Below are 25,555 nucleotides of genomic sequence, written 5' to 3' on the forward strand. Positions count from 1 at the left end.
GACTGCAACAGCCAGTGTGCTCAGCTAAGGGGAAGGCCAAAATATGCTGTAGCCTCTATTCCTGAGGAGTTACGAAGTTTAGAAGGTAGAAAAAATACATATTTAACTGTTATTTATGGCATCTTATTGTCACGTGAGTGATATGAATAAAATGCAAAAAAATGTTCAAAAGAGGAAGATCACTCCACATGCCTTATATCGGTTTGGTGAAGCAAGTCATTTTGAACTGGGATTTAATAAACAGGTGGATTTTACTAGGAAGATGTGGTCGGGGACGGGAGAAGGCTAAGGAAAATATTCCAAAAGGAATAATAGAAGGAACAAGCCAAAGTTGGGGAAGTGAGAAATATATTCAAGAAATGATGGTGACTCATTCGATGAACACAAAGTTTACTTAAGAGTGAACTTGCGTGAGTAAATGCAGATTTGTTTTAAAGTGTAGAGATCTTATAAGCCATGCAAACACACTAGGACCGTTATTCAGTGTCAGAGAGAAATTGTAAAAAGGTCAAAGGTCTAACTCAGTTCTACAACTGCCATGAATATGTTTTCTCACCTTAGGCAAGTCAGTTTATCTCACCAGTTTTGTTTGTAAAAGGAGGTGGTTAGATCTAAAGCAAAACCAAACCGGAGAATGTCAGAGTTGTCAGGAGTCTCTTTGTTGTTGCTGCTTCTGCTTTTGTTGTTGTCCTAGTCAAATTTATGGTATTTTAGGATGGGAGGTACAAACTTGAAGAAACACCTTAGGAATTAATATAGGTAAATTTCAAAAGTAAGGAGGTTGTTTTAACATAAAGATCCCTTGGGGTGTCATTTTAATGGTCCTGACATCAAAAGTTAAGGACGTCAGTATTGTGGACACAACAGTTAGAAATGGGCAGATTATAGAAAATTAGTAAAGAAGAATAAATAGAACGTGGGTTGAGGATGGAAAGGGAGAAAAGGCAAAATGGGAGAAATGGATGCTACTGCCATTTGGAGTCTGGGAAAGAGAATATCGTATGTATTCAAAATGGAAAAACTAGGGTGATTGTTTTGCTGGAGATATGGAAAGGGATGTAACGTGAGTCTTTTAGTTATCAATTAGGTACGATTTTTAGTATGTGCAATATATGCACTAAAACTGTGTGTATTTAAGAATTTAATGGATAGATATATAAAAAGAATGACTCCTGCAAGAACATGGATGTTTTAGTTTCAGAGTTTTGCAAAGTAGCAAAACCAACACTGAATAAAAGAATTATGGGATTAACATTAGCATTAAATTTAAGGTCCTATGTATCTTGTAAATTCATTGGCATTCACAGAGAAGCCCCAAAGTGTCACACTTATCTGAGTCTTAATTTGTGAAAGAAACATTCAAGCCAATACATGAAGCACAACTTTTGAATATAAAAGATTTTGATACAAATTCCAGCTTAACCTTCTCTGAGTCTCATTCTTCATTCGCTAAAAAGGGAGACCATGTATCATAAAGTTGAGTGCAAAACATGTAAGGTAAACAGGTGGAGCTCTGAGGTGTTTAGTAAATGATAGCTACTATAAACTTATTCCAGTGGACATGGAAGACAAAGATATGAGCGCATATTTTTACTATTTAAAAAATATCATAAGGGTGCTTGTGTTCTTACTTATATGACACTACAATTTCTCATGTAACAAGCATGTATTAAGCACTGATTATGTCAATTTTTATGACTGGTGTCAAAAATATTGCACTAATAGGCAGCATGCAGAATCCCTAAACTTAAGAAGAGTTTCTTTAGGTTAGGAGACAAGTAAGTGTTGAAAAGTTCCAGGTAACTCTTGGATATTCTATGTGTATACTCTCAAAATCAAATTGAATTATCACACATGTATGTATCTAAAATTAATGTCAAATTCTTTAATTGAAAAAGTGCCAATTTTTTTACCTTTTATTTTTATGAGATTAAAAGGTTCCAATTTATGTTGCTTTATCCAAAGTGATTACTGTATTTTGCTGTGTATAATCTGCACTTTTTTGCCCAAATTTATGAGGGAAAAGTAAGGATGCCCATTATACATGGATAGTACTAATTCCATATCTATATAAATGTTTTTAATTCTTTTATTTATGCTTATGAGTTAAAAGTATAACTCTAGAAATAAATAACAATATCCATATGCAAAATAATACCCTGGAATACGATAATCAGTTTTGTTGAATTTACGACCAAGTTTATTTTGCTTTTTACATTTCACATATAAGTGAGGTCATATGGTATTTGCCTTTTTCAGTATGACTTATTTTACTTAGCATAATACCCTCTATGTCCATCCATGTTGTCACAAAGCTAAGATTTCATTATTTTCTATGGCTGAGTAATATACCATTGTATATATGTACCACTTCTTTATCTAATCATCTATTGATGGGCACTAAGGTTGCTTCCTAAGGTTGCTTCCATTTCTTGATTATTGTAAATAGTGATGCAGTGAACATAGGGGTGCCTATATCTTTTCAACTTAGTGTCTTCGATTTCTTTGGATATGTATATTCAGAAGTGAAATTGCTGGACCTTCAAATCATTTTCCATAGCGACTGAACCATTTTACAATCCCATCAACAGTGCACAAGGGTTCCCTTTTCTCTGCACCCTGGCCAAAACTTGTTGTTTGTTGATTTATTGATGATAGCCATTCTGACAGATGTGAGGCAATACATCATTGTGGTTTTAATTTCAATTTCTCTAATAAGTAGTGATGCTGAACATCTTTTCATAGGTCCGTTGGCCATCTGTATGTCTGTCTTCTTTGGACAAATGTATATTCAGGTCCTATGTCCATTTTTTTAATTGAATCATTTGGTTTTCTTTGGAGTTGAGTTGTTTGAGTTCCTTATATGTTTTGGATATTAACCCCTTATCAGATATATCATTGGCGAATATCTTCTTCATTCATTAAGCTGTCTTGTTGTTTTGTTAGTGGATTCCTTTGCTGAGCAAAATTTTTTTTAGTTTAATACTGTCCCATTTATTTAATTTTTCTTTTGTTTCCCTTGCCCAAGGAGATAGATCAGAAAAAAAATATTACTAAGAGCAATGTCAGAGAGGTTACTGCCTATGTTTTCTTCTAGGAGTTTTATGGTTTTGGGTCTTACATTTAAGTCCTTAATCCGTTTTGAGTTTATTCTTGTATATAGTGTAATATTGTGGTCCAATTTATTTTATTTATTTTTTTGCATGTATCTGTCCAGTTTCCCCAATACCATTTATTAAATAGACTGTCTTTACCTCATTGTATATTCTTGACTCCTTTGCCATAGATTAAATGATCATGTACTTGTAGGTTTATTTCTGGACTCTGTATTCTAGTCCATTAATCTGTGTTTCTGTTTTTATGCCAGTACCATGCTGTTTTGATTGCTGTGACCTTGTAGTATAGGTTATCAGTTATTTTGATAACTCCAATTTTGTTCTTCTTTCTCAACATAGCTGTGGCTATTTGGAGTCTTTGTGGTTCCATATCAATTTTAAGGTTATTTGTTCTAGTTTTGTAAAAAATGCCATTGGTATTTTGATAGGAATTGTATTGACTTAATAGATTGCTCTTGGTAGTATGGACATTTTAACAATATTAATTTTTCCTATCCATGAAAATGGTATATGCTCCCATTTATTTCTATCTTCTTCAGTTGCTTTCTTCAGTGTCTTATAGTTTTTGACATACAGGTCTTTTACCTCCTTGGTTAAATTTATTACTAAGTATTGTATTATTTTTTGATGCAATTTTAAATGGGATTGTTTCGTTAATTTCTCTTTCTGATAGTTCATTATTGGTATATAAAATGCAATGAATTTCTGAATATTAATTTTTGTATTCTGCTACATTGCTGAATTCATTTATCAGTTCTGATAGTTTGTGGGTTGTTGTTTTTTTCCTTGTCTTTAGGGTTCTATATATATATATAGTATCATGTCATCTGCATAATGACTGTTTTACTTCTTCCTTTTCAGTTTGGATGCCTTTTATTTCTCTTTCTTGTCTGATTTCTGTGTCTAGGACTTCTAACACTATGTTGAATAAAACGGATGAAAGTGGGCATTCTTATCTTGTTCCTGATCACAAGGAGAACACATTTAACTTTTCCATGTGGGATCTGATGTTAACTGTATGTTTGTCATATGTGGTCTTTATTATGTGCAGATATGTCCTCTATTCCCACTTTGCTGGGAGTTTTTATCATAAATGATGACATATGTTGTCAAGCACTATTTCTGCATCTATCAATATGATCATATAATTTTTATCTTTCATTTTGTTTATGTGGTGTATCAGAATAATTGGTTTGTAGATATTGAATCAATCTTGCAGCCAAGGAATAAATTCCACTGAGCATGGCATATGATCTTTTTTATGTATTGCTCAATTTGGTTTGCTAATAGTTTGTTGAGGATTTTCACATCTATGTTCATCAAGGATATTGGCCTATAATTTTCTTTTTCTTTGCTGCCTTTGTCTGGTTTTGAATCGGGGTAATGGAGTCCTCATAAAATGAGCTTGGAATCTTTCCCTCCTCTTGAATTTTTTGGAAGAGTCTGAGAAGAATAGGTGTTAATTCTTCTTTCAATATTTGGTAAAATTCACATGTGAAGCCATCTGGTCAAGGACTTTGTTTTGTGGCAGTTTTAGGATTACTGATTCAATTTCACTTGTAGTAATAGATGTGCTCAGATTTTCTGTTTCTTCTTGATTCAGTCTCAGAAGGTTGTAGCTCTAGGAATTTATAAATTTATTCCAGATTGTTTAATTTATTGGAGTGTAATTGCTTGTAGTATTTTCTTTAAATTTTTTATATTTCTGTAGTGTTGCGGGCACTTCTCATCCTTCATTTCTGATTTTATTTATTTGTGTCCTCTCTCTGTCTTTCTTGGTGAGTCAGCATTATCTTTACACAAAACCAGGTCTGGGTTTCATTGATCTTTTGTATTTTTTTCAGATGCTACTTTGTTTATTTCCACTCTGATCATTAGTATTTCCTTCTTTCTAATCACTTTCTAATCACTTTGAGTATCTTTAGATGTAAGGTTAAATTGTTTATTTGAGATTTTTCTTATTTCTTGAGGTAGGCCTGTATTGCTATGAATTTCCCTCTTAGGAATGCTTTTTCTGTATCCTATAGATTTTTGGGTCATTGTTTATTTTTTCTTTTTCATTTCTCTCAATGTATTTTTTGATTCTTTGATCTCATTGTTAACCCATTCATTATTTAGTAGCATGTTATTTGGCTTCCACGTATTTGTGTGTTTTTTAGTTATTTTCTTGCAATTGATTTCTAATTTCATACCTTTTAGTCGAACAAGATGCTTCATATGCTTTTAGTCTTCTTAAATTTTCTGAGACTTCTTTTGTAGCTAAACATAGGGATTATCATTTATGCTGCTTTGGGGTGAAATGCACTAAAAATATCAATCAAATCCATGTGGTTTAGTATGTCACTTAAGATCGTTTTTCCTTGTTGATTTTTCTGTCTGGAAGATTTGTCCATTGGTGTCAATGGAATGTTAAAGTCTCCTACTATGATTCTATTGCTGTTAATCTCTCCCTTTATGTTGATCAATATTTGCTTTATATATTTATGTGCTCCTATATTGTGTGCATAAATATTTACAAGGGTTATATCCTCTTGTTGGATTGATCCCTTTATCATTATGTAATGTTCCTCTTTGTCTCTTATTATAATCTTTGTTTTAAAGTCTATTTTGTCTTTTATAAGGATTGCTATTCCAGCTTTTGTTTGTTTCCATTTGCATGAAATATCTTTATCCACTTCTTTACTTTCAGTCTGTATGCGTTTTTCGGTTTGAAGTGTGTCTCTTGTAGACAGCATATGACTGGGTTTTGTTTTCTCATCCATTCATCTACCCTATGTATTTTGATTAGAGCATTTAATCGATGCACTTTTAAAGAGAATATTGAAAGGTACATAGTTGTTCCCATTTTATTATTCATCTTTATGGCACTTTTTCCCTCCTTATTCTTAAATAAGTCCCTTTAACATTTCTTGTAATACTGGTTTTGTGGTGATGAACTCTAGCTTTTTTTTGGGGGGGGGAAGCTCTTCATCTCTCCTTCAATTTCAAATGATAGCCTTGCTAGATAGAGTAGTCTTAGTTGTAGGACCTTACTTTTCATCACTTTGAATATTTCATGCCAATCCCTCTGGCTTGCAAAGTTTCTGTTGAGAAATCATCTGACAATTTTAAGGGGAGCACCCTTGGAAGTAATTACCGTGTTTCCCCGAAAATAAGACTGGGTCTTAAGTTTTGCTCCAAAAGACGCATTAGGGCTTATATTCAGGGGATGTCATCCTGAAAAATCATGCTAGGGCTTATTTTCCAGTTAGGTCTTATTTTCAGGGAAACATGGTAGCTGCCTTTCTCTTCCTGCTTTTAGGATTCTCTCTTTGTCTTTAACTTTTGCCATTTTAATTATTATGTGTCTCGGTGTGGGCCTCTTTGAGTTCATCTTGTTTGGTATTCTCTGTGCTTGCTGGACTTGTATTTCTATTTCCCTCACCAGATTAGGAAAATTTTCAGCCATTATTTCTTCAAATATGTACTCAATCCCTTGCTTTCTCTCTTCTCCTACTGGCACCCCTTTGATGTAAATTATGTTATGCTTGATGTTGTCCAAGAGGTCCCTTAAATTATCCCCATTTTTTTCCTTTTTTTCTTTTTCTTTTTGCTGTTCTGAGTGGGTGTTTTCTGATGCCTTGTCTTCCAATGGCTGATTCACTCCTCTACTTCATCTAATCTTCTGGTGATCCCTTCTTGTGCATTCTTCATTTCAGTTATTGGTTCTGACAAGTTCTATTTTATCGTTTCTATGTCCTTTTTTGTTTTGTATTGCTTTGTTGAAGTTCTCACTAAGTTCCTTTAGCACCTTTATAACCATTGCTTTCAACTGTGTATCTGTATTTGTTAGGTTGATTGCTTCCATTTCTTTTAGTGTTTTTTTTTCTGAAGTTTTCTTCTGTTCTTTCATTAGGGACGTATTTCTTTGCTTCCTCATTTTGGCTGCCTCTCTTTGTTTGTTTCTATGTATTAGGTAGATATGCTATATCTTCCAGTCTTGGCCAGGTGGTGTTACCATGTTTCCCTGAAAATAAGACCTAGCCAGACAATCAGCTCTAATGTGTCATTTGGAGCAAAAATTAATATAAGACCTGGTATTATATTATATTGTATTATATTACATTACATTATATTATACCATACCCAGTCTTATGTTATAATAAAATAAGACTGGGTCTTATATTAATTTTTGCTCCAAAAGATGCATTAGAGCTGATTGTCTGGCTAGGTCTTATTTTCGGGGAAACACAATATGTAATAAATTCCCTCCAGTGGTGCAATCTCCCGGATCACCTGCACCAGGTGTTCTAGGAGTATCTTTTATGTGCATTTTTTTTGTAGTTGAACCTCTAGGGCCTGTCCGGTGGCTCAGTTGGAGCTCTGTAGTTGAACTTCTATTACTATTGGCACATCAGTAGGTGGGGATATTCGCTGGCTGACTATGGGGTTTGGCCTTGTCCACAGCTTACAAGATGCTGTGTGAGAGACTTACCCTGCAAAGCAAGATTCACCACAGTGGTTTCTGGTGCCCACTGAGACTACCCTATGGGTATGCTACTTGTCGTGCTAATTGGGTGGTGCTCTGTTGTGTTCTGAAGCCAGCCTCAGAGTTTGTTGGTTCTGGGGCCTCTTAAGAGACTCTAGTGCAGGCCCAGGTGAGCCTCTGCCTGTGTACAGACTGAGGCTACCTGGTAGGATCTAAAAAGTGATCAGTATTTGTTCACTGCCTGTGCTGCACCTAGAGGTGCATGGAAGAGGCCACACTGCAAACCAAGGATGTCTGCCACCAGTACAAGGCATGGGGTGGCTTCACAAAAAGCCCAGGATACCCTGCGGTCTGTTGCCACTTGCTGGATGCCTGTAAGTCTTGGCTGCTGATAGAGCATACTGCAGTATGCAAGTTGGGTGAGGCCAGGGGTCTCAGGATGCCACCAGGATGGGTCAAGTGGTTTTCAGAAGGTTAATGTAGACTCTAGTTTGGCATCAATGCTGAGCTTAGAGCTACTCAGCAAAAGGCTCAGAGCTCATCAAGGCCAGCTATTGCCGACCTGCTTACTCCCTAGAGTTGTCCAAGAAAGACTTTCACATGGTCTGGCTGCTGGCTGTCAAAGTGCCTCTGGTGGTATGTGAGTTGAGGCCAGCTATTTGCTGTCAAAAGAGTCTCCTGGAGTGTGTGGGGAAGGGGCTGGTTGCTGGTCACAGAAACTGCCCCTGGTGGTGTGTGACTTGAGTGGGGTGAGATCCTAGGGAGTCACCAGAGTTGAGCAAATGGAGTTCACCAGACTAATGCAATTTCAGATTTGACTGTATGGGAGGAGGGCAAAATAGGAAAGATAGCATCCGCTTACCAGCTGCAGGGGAAGAGAGTTCTACACATGGAAAATAACTACTGTCCCTCCAGTCCCCATCCCAAAGCCACACAACTCAGTCTCTCCATGTATGTCTCTGGAGCCTCTTGAGTTGCTGTCCCTCTGCCAAAGCCCAGGGTGATTGCCTGTGGACTACTGAGTTTGTACACTGGCCCTTTAACAGGACATCTGGGTTTCTAGCAGCCTTCCATCTCACCCATATGGTAGGGAATCCCCACTGTTTTTCACAGCCAGTTGTTGTGGGGGCTCCATTTCCTAGCACTGGTACTCCAAGATGAGGATCCTGGTGTGAGGCTGGGTCCCTCGCTCTTCTGGGTGGGGGAGCCACTGTAGTCAAGATAGCTCTCCCAATTCTCAACTGCCACACACAGGTGTGGGGCTTGCATGATTTGTGTCTGTACCCCTCCTACCAGTCTTCACATGGCTTTTTCTTTATATCTTAGTTATAGCATTTCTGCTCAGGTAGTCTTCAGATGGTTCTCCAGGTTGATTGTTCTATGATTTAGTTGTAATTTTAATGTGGTCATGGGAGGAGGCAAGCACATCTTGCCTCCTTCTCTCCTACATAATTTATATTCAAATATATATAGTGTATTTTAAAATACTTTTATGCATCAATTTGCCTGTCTTTATTTTTAAATTGATGTTGATAAACTATATTACTCCGTTTTTTTAATCATATATTTTCAATCCATGTGTTATTTGTGAAATGTGTGTATTCATAATTTGGTATCTTTATTCTTGTTAAAATACTATGCTAAATCATATTTTAAATAATGTATTCTGAAATAGAATGTTGTCAGACAATTATTTTGGTTAAATTTTATTTTTATAATATTTTAATAAAATATATATAATTAATAAAATGTATATTTAATAATATATATATTTAATAAAATAAATATAATTTACCATTTATCTTTTTATTTTGCACTTTCAAGAGTTGTATTTAATTTTTCATGGACATTATTAGTGCAAGTCTGTATAAATTTTTATGGTACTATTTAAAATTTTGTATCTGCCATATTTTAATTCCATTGACCAAGTTTTGATGTAGCTAAATCTACTATACTCCTTAAATTGTCATTAAGTCTCTGACATTGGGATGACAAATAATTTACATTATAGTTTATTTCTCCTTGCCAATCAGCAGACTATTTATAGACACCTATGTACATGTCTGTAAAAATTCCACTTGCTAGAAATGCTACCAATAGACATACCGTGAATTTTCTTTTTTGAGAGTGCTATCTGTCTTTCACACCAAGTAGATACTAATATAGTAATTGACACATCTTAGTAAGCAATATTGAAAATCTTGAAACCTAGAAAGAGTTCAGCATCTCAATTCCCAATAAAACTAGTTTTTAGATCAGATATTTTATTCCATGTAATAATCCAATATACTTCATTTTTAGTGTATTTTATTAAAGTATAGTTGATATATTTGTACAATATTATATTAGTTTCAAGTTTAAAACATAGTGATTCAACATTTACATATCTTATTATGTGATCACCACAGTAAGTCTAATAACCATCTGTCACCATACGAAGTTATCATGAGTTTATTATCTACATTCCCTGTGCTATATATTACATTTCCATGACATTTATTTTATAACTGGGAATTTATAGCATTTTCTTCCCCTTCACCTTTTTTACCCATCCACCACTGCCCTCCCCTCTGGCAACCTGATTATTTTATGTATCTATGAGTATGTTTCTGTTTTGTTTTTGTTCAGTTTATTTTGTTTTCAGATTCCACATATAAAAGAATTCACATAGTATTTGTCTTTCTCTGTCTTACTTATTTCACTTAGAATAGTATCTTCTAGGTCCATTTATGTTCCTGAAAATGGCAAGATTACATTCTTTTTATTGCTGAATAATATCCCATGGTGTGGGTGTATATGCCACATATTCTTTATCCATTCTTATATTGATTGACACCTAGGTTGCTTTCATATCTTGCCTACTGTAAATAATGCTGCAATTAACATAGAGGGTGCATATATGTTTTCAAATTAGTGTTTTCATTTTCTTTGAATAAATACCCAGTAGTGGAATTCGCAGGTCATATGATAGTTCTATTTTTATTTTTTTAGAGGAAACTCCATACTGTTTTTCATAATGGCAGCACCAGTTTACAATCCCACCAATGGTGCCTGAGAGCTCCCATTCATCTATATTTTCTCCAACTCTAATTATTTGCTCATTTTATGATAATAGCCATTCTAAGAGGTGTGAGATAATATTTCATTGTGATTTGTATTTGATTTCTCAGATGGCTAGTGATATTGAACATCTTTTCATGTATTTGTTGGCCATCTTCTGTCTTCTTTGGATAAATGTCTATTCAGATCCTCTGCTCATTTTTTAATCAGATATTTTTGTGATGTTTAGTTGGCTGAGTTCTTTATATATTTGGATATTAACCCCTTATTGCATACATACATCATCTCCCATTCAATAGGTTATCTTTTCATTTTGTTGATGGTTTCTTTCATGGTACAAAAGGTTTTTAGTTTGATGTATTCCTGTTTGTTTACTTTTGCTTTTGTTGCCTTTTTGCAAAGATACGTATCCAAAAATATGGCTGAGATCAATGCCAAAAAGTTTACTGCTTGTTTTCTTGTAGGAGTTTTATGGTTTCATGTCCTACATTTAAGTCTTTAATCCATTTTGAGTTTATTTTTCTATATGCTGTAAAAAGTCATCCAGATTAATTTTCATTTGCATGTATTTGCCCTTTTTCCCCAACACCACTTTTTGAATAGACTGTCTTTACCCATTGTATATTCTTACCTCTTGTCATAGATTAATTAACCATATAAATGAGGGTTTATTTCTGGGTTCTCTATTCTCTTCCGTTGATCTATGCGCCTGTTTTTGTGCCAGGACCATACTGTTTGGATTACTATAGCTTTGTATTATACTTTGAAATCAGGAAGCATGATGCCTTCAATTTTGTTCTTCTTGCTCAAGATTGCTTTGGAAATCTGGGATCTTTTGTGATTTCATATAAATTTTAGGATTCTTTCTTCTAGTTCCATGAAACATTCCACTGGTGTTTTGATAGGGATTGCATTAAACCTGTAGATTTCTTAGGTTAGTATGAACATTTCAACAATGTCAATCCTTCCAATCCATGAGCACAGTATATCCTTGCAATTATTTGTGTCTTCTTCAATTTCTTTGATCAATGTCTCATAGTTTTCAGAGTATAATTCTTTTACTTCCTTGGTTAAATTTATTTCTATGTATTTTATTGTATTTGATGCCATTGTAAATGGAATTACTTTTTAAATTTCTCTTTCTAAAAGTTTCTTATTAGAGAATAGAAACAACAGATTTCTGAATTTTAATTTTGTATCCTGTAACCTACACAATTTGTTTATTCTAATAGCTTTTTGGTGGAGTCTTTAGGGTTTTATATATATATATATATATAATATTATGTCAATTTTACTTCTTCATTTCTAATTTGAATGCCTTTTATTTCTTTGTCTTGTGTGATCTTTGTCGCTATTACTGACTTACAATACTATGAAGAAAGCGGTGAGAGTGGTGACAGTGTGCATCTTTGTCTTGTTCCTGATCTTTTTTTTTTTTTTTAAGATTTTATTGAGGAAGGGGAACAGGACTTTATTGGGGAACAGTGTGTATTTCCGGGACTTTTTATTGGGGAACAGTAGTGTGTTTTTCCCAGGACTCATCAGTTCCATCCAAGTCAACCTATTGTCCTTTCAATCTTAGTTGTGGAGGGCACAGCTCAGCTCCAGGTTCAGTCGCCATTGTTAGTTGTAGGGGGGCAGCCCACCATCCCTTGCAGGAGTCAAACCCACAACCTTGTGGTTGAGAGCCCGCACTCCAACCAACTGACTCATTTGGCCACGTGGAGTTCAGCGGCAGCTCATTGACTTCATTCTAGTTGCAGAGGGCGCAACTCGCTGGCCCATGTGGGAATTGAACCAGTAGCCCCGTTGCCCAGAGCTCGCGCTGTAACCAACTGAGCCACCCATCCACCCCTTGTTCCTGATCTTACAGGAAATGCTTTCCTTTTTTCACCATTGAGTGTGATGTTAGCTGTAGGTTTTTCATATTATAGCCTTTATTATGTTGAGGTATGGTTTCCTCTCTACCCATATTGTTGAGAGTTTTTGTCATAGATGGATGTTGAATTTTGTCAAATGCTTTTTCTGCATCTCTTGAAGTGATCATAATTGTTATCCTTAGTTTTGTTAATGTGTGTGTCATGTTAACTGATTTGTGGATGTTGAACCATCCTGTCATCAGTGGAATAAATCCCACTTGATCATGGTGTATGATCCTTTTAATGTATTCTTGAATGTGGTTTGCTAATATCTTGTTGAGAATTTTTATATCTATATTCATCAGGGATATTGGCCTATTATTTTCTTTGTTGTAGTTTGTCTGATTTTGGTATCAAGGAAATTCTAGCATCATAGAATGAGTTTGAAAGGTTACATTCCCTTGAATTTTTTTAGAATACTTTGAGAACTATAGGTATTAATTCTTTAAATGTTTTGTAGAATTCACTTGTGAAGCAAACTGTCTCTGAGCTTTAGTTTGTTGGGAGTTTTTTATTACTTGTTCAATTTCATTACTAACAATCAATATGCTCAGATTTTCTGTTTCTTCCTGGTTCACTCTTGGAAGGTTGTATGTTTCTAAATTTTGTTTTTCCATTTATTCCACGTTATCCAAGTTGTTGGCATATGGTCCTTTATAATTCTGTGGTGTTAATTGTCACTTCTTTTTCATTTCTGATTTTATTTATTTTTATTTGTTTTTCCATTTATTCCACGTTATCCAAGTTGTTGGCATATGGTCCTTTATAATTCTGTGGTGTTAATTGTCACTTCTTTTTCATTTCTGATTTTATTTATTTAGGCCCTCCCTCTTTTTATTCTTGAGTCAGGCTAAAAGTTTATCAAAGAATCAGCTCTGGGTTTCATTGATCTTATATATTTTACATTTTGTTTTATTTATTTTCACTCTGATCTGTATTATTTCCTTCCTTCCTTCTACTAACTTTGGGTTTTGTTTATTCTTCTTTTTCTAGTTCCTTTAGTTGTACAATTAGATTATTTATTTGAATTTTTTCTTGTTTGTTGAGACGGGCCTGTATTGCTATAAAGTTCCCTCTTAGAACTGCTTTTGCAGTTCCACTGATTTGGAGAATTGTTTCCATTTTCATTTGTCTCAAGATATGTTTTTTAATTTCCTCTTTGATTTCTTCTATGACCCATTTGGTTGGTTAGTAGTATGTTATTACATGTCCACGTGTTTCCGTTGTCTCTAGTTTCTCCTTGTAATTGATATCAACTTTCATACTATTGTGGTTGGAAAAGATACTTGATATGAATTCAGTTTTCTTCAATTTACTGAGACTTGTTTTGTAGCCTAACCTGTGTCCTGTTCTGGACAATGTTCCGTGTGCACTTACAAATAATGTGTATTCTGTAGTTTTTGGAAGCAATGTGCTACAAATAAAAGTATATTAAGTGCATCTGATCTAATGTGTTGTATAAGGCCAATGGTTCTTTGATTTTCTGCCTCAATCATCTATCCATTCATGTAAATGGAGTATTAAAGTCACCTAATATTATTGTATCACTCTCAGTTTCTTTCCTTATGTCTATTAAGATCTGCTTAATATATTAAGGTCTGTCTATGTTGTCTGCATAAATATTTACAAATGCTATATTTTTTTCTTGGATTGACCCCTTTATCATTATATTGGGGGTGCCAAAAAATGTATACATATGACTTGTATTCATCTTTTGTTATCAGTATATATTGAATATACAATTTTAATACACTTTTCACTTAAAATGTGTATACATTATTTTGGCACCCTCTGTATATTGACCTTATTTGTCTCTTTTTAGAGTCTTTGTTTTAAAATCTATTTTGTTTGATATGAGTATTGCTACTCGGGTTTTTTTGTTTGTTTCTATTTGCATGGAATATCTTTTTACATTCCTTCACTTTCAGTCTGTGTGTGTTTTTCTATCTGAAGAGAGTCTCTTGAAGGTAGCATAGAGATACTGTACCTCTTTTTTCTTTTTTAATCCATTCAGGCTCCCTATGTCTTTTGATTGGAGCATCAATCCATTTACACTTAAAATAATTATTTATAGGTAAGTACTTAATGAAATTGTGTATTTTTGGTTGTTTTTGTAGTTCTTCTCTGTTCCTTTCTTCTTCTCTTGGTTTCTTCCTTTGTATCTGCCGGTTTTCTTTAGTGTTATATTTGAGTTTCTTTCCCTTTATTTATTGTGTATCTTCATAGGTCTTTGGTTTGTGGTTACCATAAGGTTCATATTTATATCTATATCGATATCTATAATCTATATATCTATATATCATAGATATAGATATATAGCGGTCTATTTTAAGCTGATAGGCATTTTATTTTGAATACAGGCTGAAAATGCCACATTTTTACTTTCTCCTCCACACTTTGTTTTTGACATCACATTTTGGATCTTTTTATTTTGTGTATCCTCTATTTACTTATTGTATTTTAACCTTTATACTAGTCTTTAAATGGCTGACCCACTGCCTTTACTACATATTTGCCTTTACTTGTGAGATTTATATATATATATAATTTTAAAATTTCTGGTTATGGCCCTTTTTCCCCTACTTAAAGAAGATCCTTTAACATTTCTTGTACAGTAAGTTTAGTGATGATGGACTCTAGTTTTTGCGTTTCTGGGAAATTCTGTTTCTCGCCTTCAATTCTGAATAATAATCTTGCCATGTAGAATATACTAAGTTGCAGGTTTCTTTCAGCACTTTAAATATATCCTGCCACTTTCTTCTGGCTTGCAAAATTTCTGATGAGAAATTAGCTGATATGTTTATGGGGTTTCCATAGTGTGTGACTAGTTGTTTTTTTTCTTGTTGCATTTTATAGTCTCTCTTTAACTTAATTTGCCATTTTAATTACAATATGTCTTGGTGTGTGTCTCTTTGGATTCCTCTTATTTGGAAATCATTGTGCTTCCTAAACCTAGATGTCTATTTCCTTCCCCACTTTAGGAAATTTTTTAGATATTATTTCTTCAAGTAAGTTTTCTTCCATTTCTCTCTCTTTCCTTCTCCTTCTGGGATCTAGATAATGTAAAAGTTACTGTCTTTGATGTTTTCTCAGATTTCCCTTAAATATCCTCATTTTAACTTTTTTTTTTTTTTTTCTGATTGGATGATTTCCACTATTCTGTCTTCCAGGTCTCTGATCCATTCTTCTGTATAATCTAATCTGATGATAATTCCCGCTAGTGAAACATATATATATATATGTTTTCATTTCACTTATTGTATTCTTCATCTCTGGTTTGTTCTTTATTATGTCTCTCTGTTGATGTTTCTCACTGAATTTCTGCATTATCTCAAGTTCAGTGAGCAGCCTAGAAACCATCACTTTGAATTCTTTGTCAGACAAATTACCTGTCCCAATTTCATTAGGAGTTTTTATTCTTTTTTTTCCCCTTGTTCTTTCACTTGGAACATATTCCTTTTTCTTCTCATTTTGTCTAGCTTTCTATGTCTGTTTCTATGTATTATATAAAGCAGCTATCTCTTCTAATCTTAAAGTGTAGTGGCTTTGTGTTAGAGCAACCTCTGTGTAGATTATGTGTGCTTTGTGGTTTTGGCAGGCCAGCAGGGGCTGAAGGTGGTATGTGTGGCACCAGGGGCAACCGGGTTTATCAATGGGCTGGAGCTGCAACAGGCACTGCCTGAGGTGGCCAGAGAATGCTGTGGACACCTTGCAGGTGTCCAGAGTGCTTGTACCATGCTCCTATTTGCACTGTCTAAGTGGAGGGGGAATGTAACAATGGTGCCCATCAGCACCTCTAATCCCAGCGAGTTCCTGCACATCCTGAGAGTTCCTGCAATTCTCTACCAATTAGGCAGGTGTCTTGGGGTCAGTAAATGGAATTTTTTATGTATTGTCTAGGATCCCTTTAAATTGCTGTTTTATTGCTATACCCTAGAGTAGATGAGTCTTCCAAGGGCAACTCAGTGATATTTCTCCCTACTGCAACTCTGATGTGGGAGTGAGGTCCCCATGATTACCACGTTACCATCTCTCCTAACCTTCTCTATTTGGTTTCTCTCTCATTTTTTTTTTTTTTTTTTTTTTTTTTTTTTTTTTTTTTTTTTTTTTTTTTTTTTTGTGCAGAAGCTCTTCAATCAGCTCTCAGTTCTTCAGGATGAATTCCTCTATATGTAGGTGTATATTCAGTTTGTCCATGGGAGTAGATGAGTTCAGGGTCTTTTTACATGACCATCTTCACTTTAATCTAATATACTTTAAATAAAATTGAACATGATTATAAATTTATGCCCCTTAGTTCAAGGAAACCTGAAAAAAACCTCACCATAAACTTGCTGACTCAAGTCTGTTCTAGCAAAGGCAAATTCTTTTTTCAATACCTGAGGCCTGATAATGCTGAATTATATAATCCTATCAGTAAGTTCCAATATTATCATTTTCTCTATTTTATTGAATAAAGTCAGAAATTAATAAGAATCTTTGTATTTCTGATTTTAAATTTCACAGATTTGACTTCAACAAAAGATAATGATTTAAAGCTATTCATTTCCTTTTCCTTTATGGGTTTTGATTCTGTTTGTTTAAAAGTAGTAAATATTTACCCCTTCCTAACTGTTGTATGGACTACAAGAAAAAAGTTATTCATTTGATTCTTAGGAAAGTCACAAACAGCAATTGCCTATAGAGTGAGGCTAGAAGTGAAATCCATATGTAATGCCTCTGTCAGCAAAGACGAAGTAGAACAGGGTTTATAATAAATATTCACATCTGCTGCTTTGGACACTCTAATCCATCCTAAGGATATTTGCTGTGTCAGGCTTTGTTCTAGATGAAGAAGCCCAGTAGTTATAAAGGTTTGCAAATAGGCCATATTTATCATGATTAGCTTTACTTTTATGACTTTTCTCTGTTTGAGAGATATTATGATAATTTTGAGTATAATTTGTGATTAAATGTTTCACTGTAAGTTTTAGTGATATCATTATAGAATTTTTATCATAAAATGGATAAATTCTATTTTGACAATATATCACCTGCTTAAAATCTGTCAAAAAGGCATCATTGATAACAGTGCTACACTGGATGTGGAGAACATAATGACTAAAAGCCCAGGTTTTAGATTCAAAGTGCTTGTGATTAAATGCTAGCTCCCTCCATACATGGGGTATCATCTTAAGCAAGTTTCTTAGCCTTTCCAAACCTCTCTTTATTCACCTATATAACAGAGTTAATACTTTCTTTATCATTAGATTATTGTAAAGATTATATGGAATTATCTATGCCAGGTACTAAATCTAGTAGCTAGCATGTTGAAAGAGTTTAATAAATGTGAAATGTTATTACTGAAATGATACTTTATGCCTCCCAGGTATAGTACTAATATCATACTTATTTACCTCATCCCATGTACTGTACTTATGTAAGTATTCTATTGCTTTTACTTACCTCCAAATTCCCTGATTGTTTGCTACTGGACTTTTAAAAATAAAAGTATTAGTTAGAATTTGATTGGTGATATGACTTTTCATTTAAATAAATTATTCATTCAAAAATATATAGCATGAAAATTATGCGAATACGCTGTGATGCATTCAATTCTCTTATGTAACAAAAATTTGACAGCATTTTAAATTTTAGATTAGAGAAAAAACCTAAGTCATCTTTGAAATGGAGGTATCTTCAGTTCAACTCCAAAGAAATTTGTTGTATTAATGAGTATCACAATAAAAAAAACCATAAGTATATTATTATACTTTTAAGTAATGATTCAGTATTATAATTACTCTTATAATAAAAGAGTTGAAGTATAATATAAATTTAAAAATATAAATTATCCATTTAAAATGTGATATATATATATATATGATATATTCTCTTATGTGTGTGTGTATGTACATCATTGCCATAAATACATGTGAAGCCTATGCTTTCTAACAATTTTCACAAATAATTCCCTTTTAAAAAGCTGCATTACTTAGTGCTTTTAATCTCATCTTCTCAAAATTATTTATTAATCCAAAAATATAAGGAGACTAGCAGGGCATTTTATGACCTCTGCATATAAAGCAGGCAGAGCATTAGGTGTTACTTCCTTATTTAAAATGTCTATAATATAACCATTGACATGTCTTAATTTTGGCAGGAATTATTTCTTATACTGACAGAAGTTAGTTCATATTTAATGACTGACATCTAACATAAAATGAGTCTGTTGAATTAAAATGGAAACAAAACTATATTACATTGCTTATACACTGTGAAATAAAACTTTGATCTCTCTCTCTCTCTCTCTCTCTCTCTCTCTCTCTCTCTCTCTCTCTTTCTCTCTCTCAGGTCGAGTATTAGCTCAGGCGAGTGGCAATGGGGTTATTCATTTGCTGGATCTTAAATCAGGAGAGATTCACAAATTGATGGGCCATGAGAATGAGGCTCACACGGTCGTATTTTCTCATGATGGAGAGAGTCTGTTTTCTGGAGGCTCTGATGGCACCGTTCGAAAATGGTCTTGATGGTCAGCATATCCCACTACAGAGGGCATTCCCTTGTAGGCTTCAAAATGCCTCTCGTATAGTCCCAAACCAGTAAATATCTGGTTAAATATGCCAGCAGGTAACATTTACAGTTTGCTTTAAAACATGCTTTCAACATATAATTTAGTGTCCATACTGTTACCAATAATAAAAATTAAAAAAAAAAAACAACTTTCTGCTTATTTATTTGTGTATGGGTCTTTTTTCTTTCTCATTTTGATGAGATTTTAGAGACAGAGCATCTTTGCTAGGGGTTTGGAGGAAACAGCTTTACAATGACGCCTAATGACAGACTAGATGAATTACAGGAGATTGATTTTGAATGTTAGAGAACACACTGCAGAAGAACCAGGCTACTTTTTAAAAAATCAAATTCAAGCTGCAGGAAGACCTGAAGTTTAACCATGTAGCACAGAGAAAGTGTTTCTTCAACTAAAGGGTCAAACAGAATCAGGGAGCATACATCTTCACAGATTCTTTGACAAAGATTATGCTTTATCTATTAATAATAATAATCAGAGACTGCAGATGACTTAAATCTAAATGCAAGTCTCTTCCGGAACTTTCCTCTCTGTAGCCCATCCAAGAATACATTAAGTATAATCACAATGTTTTTTTATTTTTGATTGTAATTTCAATGCAAATAAGTATCTCGCACGTCAAGTGCCTCCCCCCCCACCCCCACCCAATGCATGCATCAGCTGTATAAAGTGCTACTGCTTAGAGAACACTAGCCTGGTCTAAAGAAGCAGCTCGGGATTTCGACCGAGATGGGCTCAGAAGCCAGTTGGCGCTGTCCGTGGTGCTGAGGAATTCCCGGCTGCCGGCAGAATGATCTCCAAATCAGCAGTCTGCAAACTGCTCTCAGTGATGCAGAAACCCAGCTAAAGTTGCTCCTCTCCTTCGCGTCCACAGTTAGTATTTTCTGGTGTGTTAGAGGGGATTCGAGTAACATATTGTGGATGATGCTGATGTTATTGCCAGCGGAGTGGGCTTTAAGCTACAGCATGCTGTTGCTGTTTGTGATCCACAGAGCCTAGCCAAATCACCTCTACTGCCGTAGCAAACACTGTGTAAATGAACTCATGTGTGGAGGAGGCGTAATCAGCCGGGAAATTTCATAGAAGGATCTGAGAAAATGCTAAATATAAGTTCAACATGATTCTGCTACTGGGGTCTGGATTTCTACAGGACCAGCATTGCTTCTTGCTTTGAATTCTGAAGACAGGTCCAAAGCATATTTCTTATGTGTGTCTGCTGTATTTCTCTCTGGAAGGGCGGGAGACTGCTTCTTGACTGTGGTTTGAAATGGGAGGTAGAGAGAATGGATTGCCTTTAATTCAAGCCTGAAAATGTATTCTGTGGATAATTAAAGAGAAACTGCTTTCTTAAAACATACCTGATCTTTTAGTTCATATTGGTCTATGACCCCATCAGCACCATTAACCTCCAGAGTGATTAGGTAAGTGTATCTTATGACATGAGTTATATTTGTTTTCTCAAAGAAATAGATGCAGTCATTTTAAATCATATGTAGCAATATGGGGAGGGGGAAAGTTTAGCTGGGAAGTGATCTTCTGTTTAGCAATGTCTACTTACTTATTAAAAATCTTCAGATAAACATTTGGATCTCTCTAATGTTTTTTTCTCTTAAATAAATAGTGTCTTAAACTGAACTAGAACAGCTCAATTATGAAGAGGGATTTTTAAAAATAGCCTAAGAACTTTGTTGTATTAAAAAGAAAATCTTGTTTTCTCCATTCAGATTTTAAAATACATTTCATATAATAAAAGCATGTTTAACATTCATATAAAGTGGATGTCACACCCCTTTTTTACCTTTAAGTTCACATTTACCATAACCTGGCACATTAATGCCTACCTGTGGCTTGCAAAGAGATAATTTTTGTCTATGTCCTTTTGAAGCAGAATGATATGTGTATTTTATATGGCTTATCTTGCATGTATTGACAGATACTACTGAAATATTATAAGGAATCACAATAGCTCTTTTTCTTGTCCAAAATAAACTTTGTATATATGTGAGAGATGTATAAAATGCATGCCTTAATTAGTAAAATATAAGAATGCTTTTTCAGAAGCTTCTGTTGTGTTTGTGGCCTCTGTAGTAATTTCAGAGGGAAAAAAATGCTTTGTCAAAGGGAGCTTCCAGCTTCTCAAGTAGAATTATAGGTTTGCATTTTTTTGTTCTGTCATGACTCATTATTTTTGACATTTTTAAAAAAAAATCCATCTCCTTTATCATTACCTACCCAACAGGAATTCTAATATTAGAAAGCAGTTTTCTTTTGAAGGGAGGGCATGAATATAGTACCTTCCATTTTACTATTACTAGAATTTGCATATCTAACTTAAAAAGCAAATATTATAGTTTGTGAAGTTTCCTAATGCCATTTTTATCTTATTTAAAATTATCATCAGTGTATGTTAGACTGGAAAGAGATGGAGTATCATTGCTCTTATTATAACTTAAAAATAAACCAATAAAGAATATTGATAAATGATCTCTGAAAATGTCCTATGTACAATCTTAGTGATATTGGCATAAAGCGAAAAGCATTTAAATAAACAAATGAACTATTTGACATTTTTCCTTAGCTATTACTCCCTAAAGTCACAGTTTCCCCAGAGTTTTTGTATGAGTTAGTCACTCTAAACATTTAAATAAGAGCCCACTAGCAACACTCCACACAAGCACTAATACAAAGTGAAGTTTTCAAGAGTCAATGCCACCAAACTAATAAGGCATATTTTCTATGAATGGTAACAATTCATTACTGTTTTAAGAAATTTTAATAAATAGTTTTACACCAGCATTTTTGTGCAAAATGACACTGGCATTTTTGTACAAAATGCAAACATCTTTGGCATGCCAAAAGAGAAGTATGTATTCAAGACTGTAGGAATGGTATTTATTATATATTGAAGTATAATTCAAATAGTATTCCATGAATACTAGGTTCATGTTTCTGTAAAATAAAATTCACAGATACATCTTTCCTGCCCACTAGGAGCTTACTTCCTGAATAAAATAAAGGTATGGACAATAATACAAAAAAATTTATTTTAACATTATTTTTAATACATGCAGTTCTCTTGTATTAGTTATTATTTAAAAATTTCTTTTCTCTTATTCACTGTGGAACAGTTGTGCTATTTTTCTGCTTGCTGTGTTTTAAAATCCAGATTTATGTTAACTAAAACAAGTAACCCATATTGAGACCATTGTTGTTCTCCAATTATGGGCATAAAGAAGTAGGAAGGCCTTTATACTGAATTCGTTCCAATTATAATTTATATTCAATTGTTGGTTTATTTTTCTCCTTTCTTTCTTCCCTTCCCTACTTAGAAGTAGAATTTTTCTCACTAAGCTCTTCAGTTTTCATCCAGATGATTGTAACATATATATATTCTATCACTGAAACTGGAGGTTCCTAGGTGAAATAACTCCATAAAACACAAATTTTAATGTGTATGTTGTCAAGGACCAACTCTCCAAATTTCATAATAAAGTATAGACAGTTGCATGAACTTAGTCTAGTTGAGGTCTGTCTTCCAAGGAGATCCCAATGAACAAGAGCGTAGGCTTAAATGAATCTATGTTCTCTTCATCTATGTCAAATTATTCTTTTTAAATATTTATTTTCAGCCTACCCTTCTTGTATTCCCATGGAAGGAGCTGAGTATATTTAATATTAGGAGCACATCCAGAAGCCTTTGAGGAGGGGGATGGCTCTTCATATTCATGAAGCTTGCATACTTCTGTTGGTCATCCCTGGATTGGTCACCTCTGCTGCCATCAGTCATGAAGACTATCCTGCTGATGAAGGTGACCAGATGTCCAGTAATGACAATCTGATCTTTGATGACTATCGAGGCAAAGGGTGTGTGGATGACAGCGGCTTTGTATACAAGTTGGGAGAACGATTTTTCCCAGGGCATTCCAACTGTCCATGTGTCTGTGCTCTGGATGGACCTGTTTGCGACCAGCCAGAATGTCCTAAAATTCACCCAAAGTGTACTAAAGTGGAACACAATGGATGCTGTCCTGAGTGCAAAGAAGTGAAAAACTTTTGTGAATACCATGGGAAAAATTACAAAATCTTGGAGGAATTTAAGGTATGAGTTACCATCCATATTTATTGAATACTAACTTTTCACACCACATGTTCAGTAAATTAGTACATTACAATTAAAGTTGGAAAAACATTTTTAAATTTCTCTTTAATTTACAACAATATGGTTCCGGCTAGCATAAGTACCCCTGTAGTCGACAAATGGCCAAGTGGTTTGTTGATCGTTATCTGAAGGGTTTCATGATAACCTTTCCTTTAAAAGTATTTTGGGCATGCTTAACATTTCTTTTGCCCTTAAACATTTCTTCTGCGTTATTAAATATATATTTGTTTAGGGAAAAATGTTTGTTTGGAGGCTATGTGTCTATTAATGTCTATTAAGTTAATGTTTAAATTCTGTAAGCTGTGTGTGTGTGTGTGTGTGTGTGTGTGTGTGTGTGTGTGTCTTAGTAGCCTCTATTTGGAGCCATTTAAATATGGCCTAGAATTATCTATTTAGTGTGTGAAAATGCAGATGCTATAGAGATACAATTCTGAGCTGTGGTCTTTATATTAAAAATATGCATTAGACCTACTTGCTATAGAGCATGATCCTCATTCTGTTCTCTGCTCACTAGATTTTTTTTACTTATAGGACCCCAGAGAGGACTGCATTTTTATAGTAGTCCATTGTAAAAAAGTAGTAAAAAAAACACACAAAAAAACTACTTTTTCAGTCTCTGTGGTATTTCTTGGTCTTTCTTTTATGCTTGTATTATATTTTCAAGTAACTTGGAGTTCATTTTTATCTCTTCTTAGAGTCTCTTTTCTCCAATGGCTACTTTTAATTAGGGTTTCCTACAGGCCAGATCTGAGCCCTGAGGGTATAAATTAATATGTCAAATTACCCTCCTTAAATATAATGACAGTTTGTGCTTTGGAGTGTCTGACATACTGATGGCTTGATATAACCGATTTTCATTTTATCCAATCAAGTTCAGTGAGAAAATGCCCAGAACCTGATAGGCAAAAGAAGACATAGCTAGTTTTCAGTATGACTGTGTATGTTTGAGAGAGGATGTTAAGGTATTAGCACTGACCCAACTCCTTTCTCCACAAGAGTCAAATGGTGGAGGAAGTCAATATGTGGAAAAAAGGTTTTAACTGATCATGATCAGAGTATTCTGTGTTTTGGCATTTCATTGCATTCAGTCCATTGCAGGCTATGGGTACAAACCAGTTCTAATTTACACAAGAATACCCAATCATTTTAACTAGATTCCCAAAGACATGAGGGGAATTTTAAAGATAATTATCACTTTCAACTATCTTGCACATGTTATTCTAGACTGTTCTTTTTCATGTCTTACAATACTGTGTTGTACAATATTGTGAAGAGGCAGGATTGTCTAGTAAAATTATCAATACTTACATCAAATAATAGAGTATAGTGCATTTATTAATGGCTTTGTGGTCTCTAAAATATTGGATACATATTGACATTAACTAGTCTTACTTTTAGGATAATGAAAGTAAAGGTGTGTTAACAGATGATTTGATTCTGGACATGGTTCTAGAATCATGTCACTCTCTTCTGATATGCATATTTATTTAGAGGAGAATGCAAAAATTCATTGTAGAATAGCCTAACCCAAGCAAAAAAGTATATCAGATAAAATTTCTGAAATTTATAGACTTTGGTAATCAATATTTAATAAAGGATAAAAGATATTGACAGATTATTTGAAATTGGTAAACTCACCACTAAAAATGCTATAGTTTAGCTCTATTTGTTAGATTTTATTTTATTACAAAAGTAATAACTACTTACCATGTCAAACAATAAAGATATAAAGTTAATTCCTTCACACTAACTATATGTCCCTGCTATAGTCATTATACAACTCATTGATCTGCACTACATTTCTACCTGACTCTCTATGACATGAGATTTTTTTAATGTGATTTTTTTTAATGTCACTTTTTTAAAAAATACACTTTAGAGTTATAAGAGATTTAGTGATTATCTAGGGCAAATTCTTAAGAATGAGGAACTGAGATCAAGAAAGTTTGTTACTTGTCCAAAATTGTCAAGTTATTTAACCTATTTCTAAACACTGCTATTCTAACAAGTCTACATAATGTCTCAAAGCACTTTGGCTTGAGAGCCAGATAGAACTGCATTCAAATCCCAGATTCCTCACTTGGATGTAAGACTTTGGAAAGATTCCTTAATCTTTTTGAGTCAGAGTGGCATTGACTAGAAAATGACCATCAGAATAATTACTTATCTTGGGAGAAGATATTGGGAAGATTTAATGAGATAATTTATGTGAAGTTAGCAGCCTTGTGACTGGTACACATAGATAGTGAATAAATGGTTGTT

The 25,555-nt window shown here is 34.1% G+C and overlaps 2 protein-coding genes across 5 annotated transcripts in view; both read left to right on the plus strand.

Annotated features, from left to right (window-relative positions):
- Positions 1 to 19,734, plus strand: part of SPAG16 (sperm associated antigen 16) — a 749,410-nt gene extending 729,676 nt beyond the window's left edge. The window contains exon 15 of one of the 3 annotated variants that reach the window (XM_074312750.2): positions 18,897 to 19,734. In XM_074312750.2, the coding sequence (XP_074168851.2) occupies positions 18,897 to 19,072 (176 nt within the window). In that variant the 3' untranslated portion in view covers positions 19,073 to 19,734. The remainder of the gene's footprint in view (positions 1 to 18,896) is intronic. The other 2 variants (XM_074312756.2, XM_088793833.1) reach the window with 2 other exon arrangements.
- Positions 19,735 to 19,837: 103 nt separating this feature from the next.
- The window catches only part of VWC2L (von Willebrand factor C domain containing 2 like), a 156,996-nt gene continuing 151,278 nt past the window's right edge, over positions 19,838 to 25,555 (plus strand). For both annotated transcript variants that reach the window (XM_019727030.3, XM_074312786.2), the window contains exons 1-2: positions 19,838 to 20,555; positions 22,764 to 23,233. In XM_019727030.3, coding sequence (XP_019582589.1) covers positions 22,844 to 23,233 — 390 coding nt within the window. In that variant the 5' untranslated portion in view covers positions 19,838 to 20,555; positions 22,764 to 22,843. The remainder of the gene's footprint in view (positions 20,556 to 22,763; positions 23,234 to 25,555) is intronic.

The sequence above is a fragment of the Rhinolophus sinicus genome, chromosome 17 (genome assembly GCF_057876585.1).
Source record: "Rhinolophus sinicus isolate RSI-liver-muscle chromosome 17, RSI-T2T, whole genome shotgun sequence".
NCBI classification, from domain to species: Eukaryota; Metazoa; Chordata; class Mammalia; order Chiroptera; family Rhinolophidae; genus Rhinolophus; species Rhinolophus sinicus.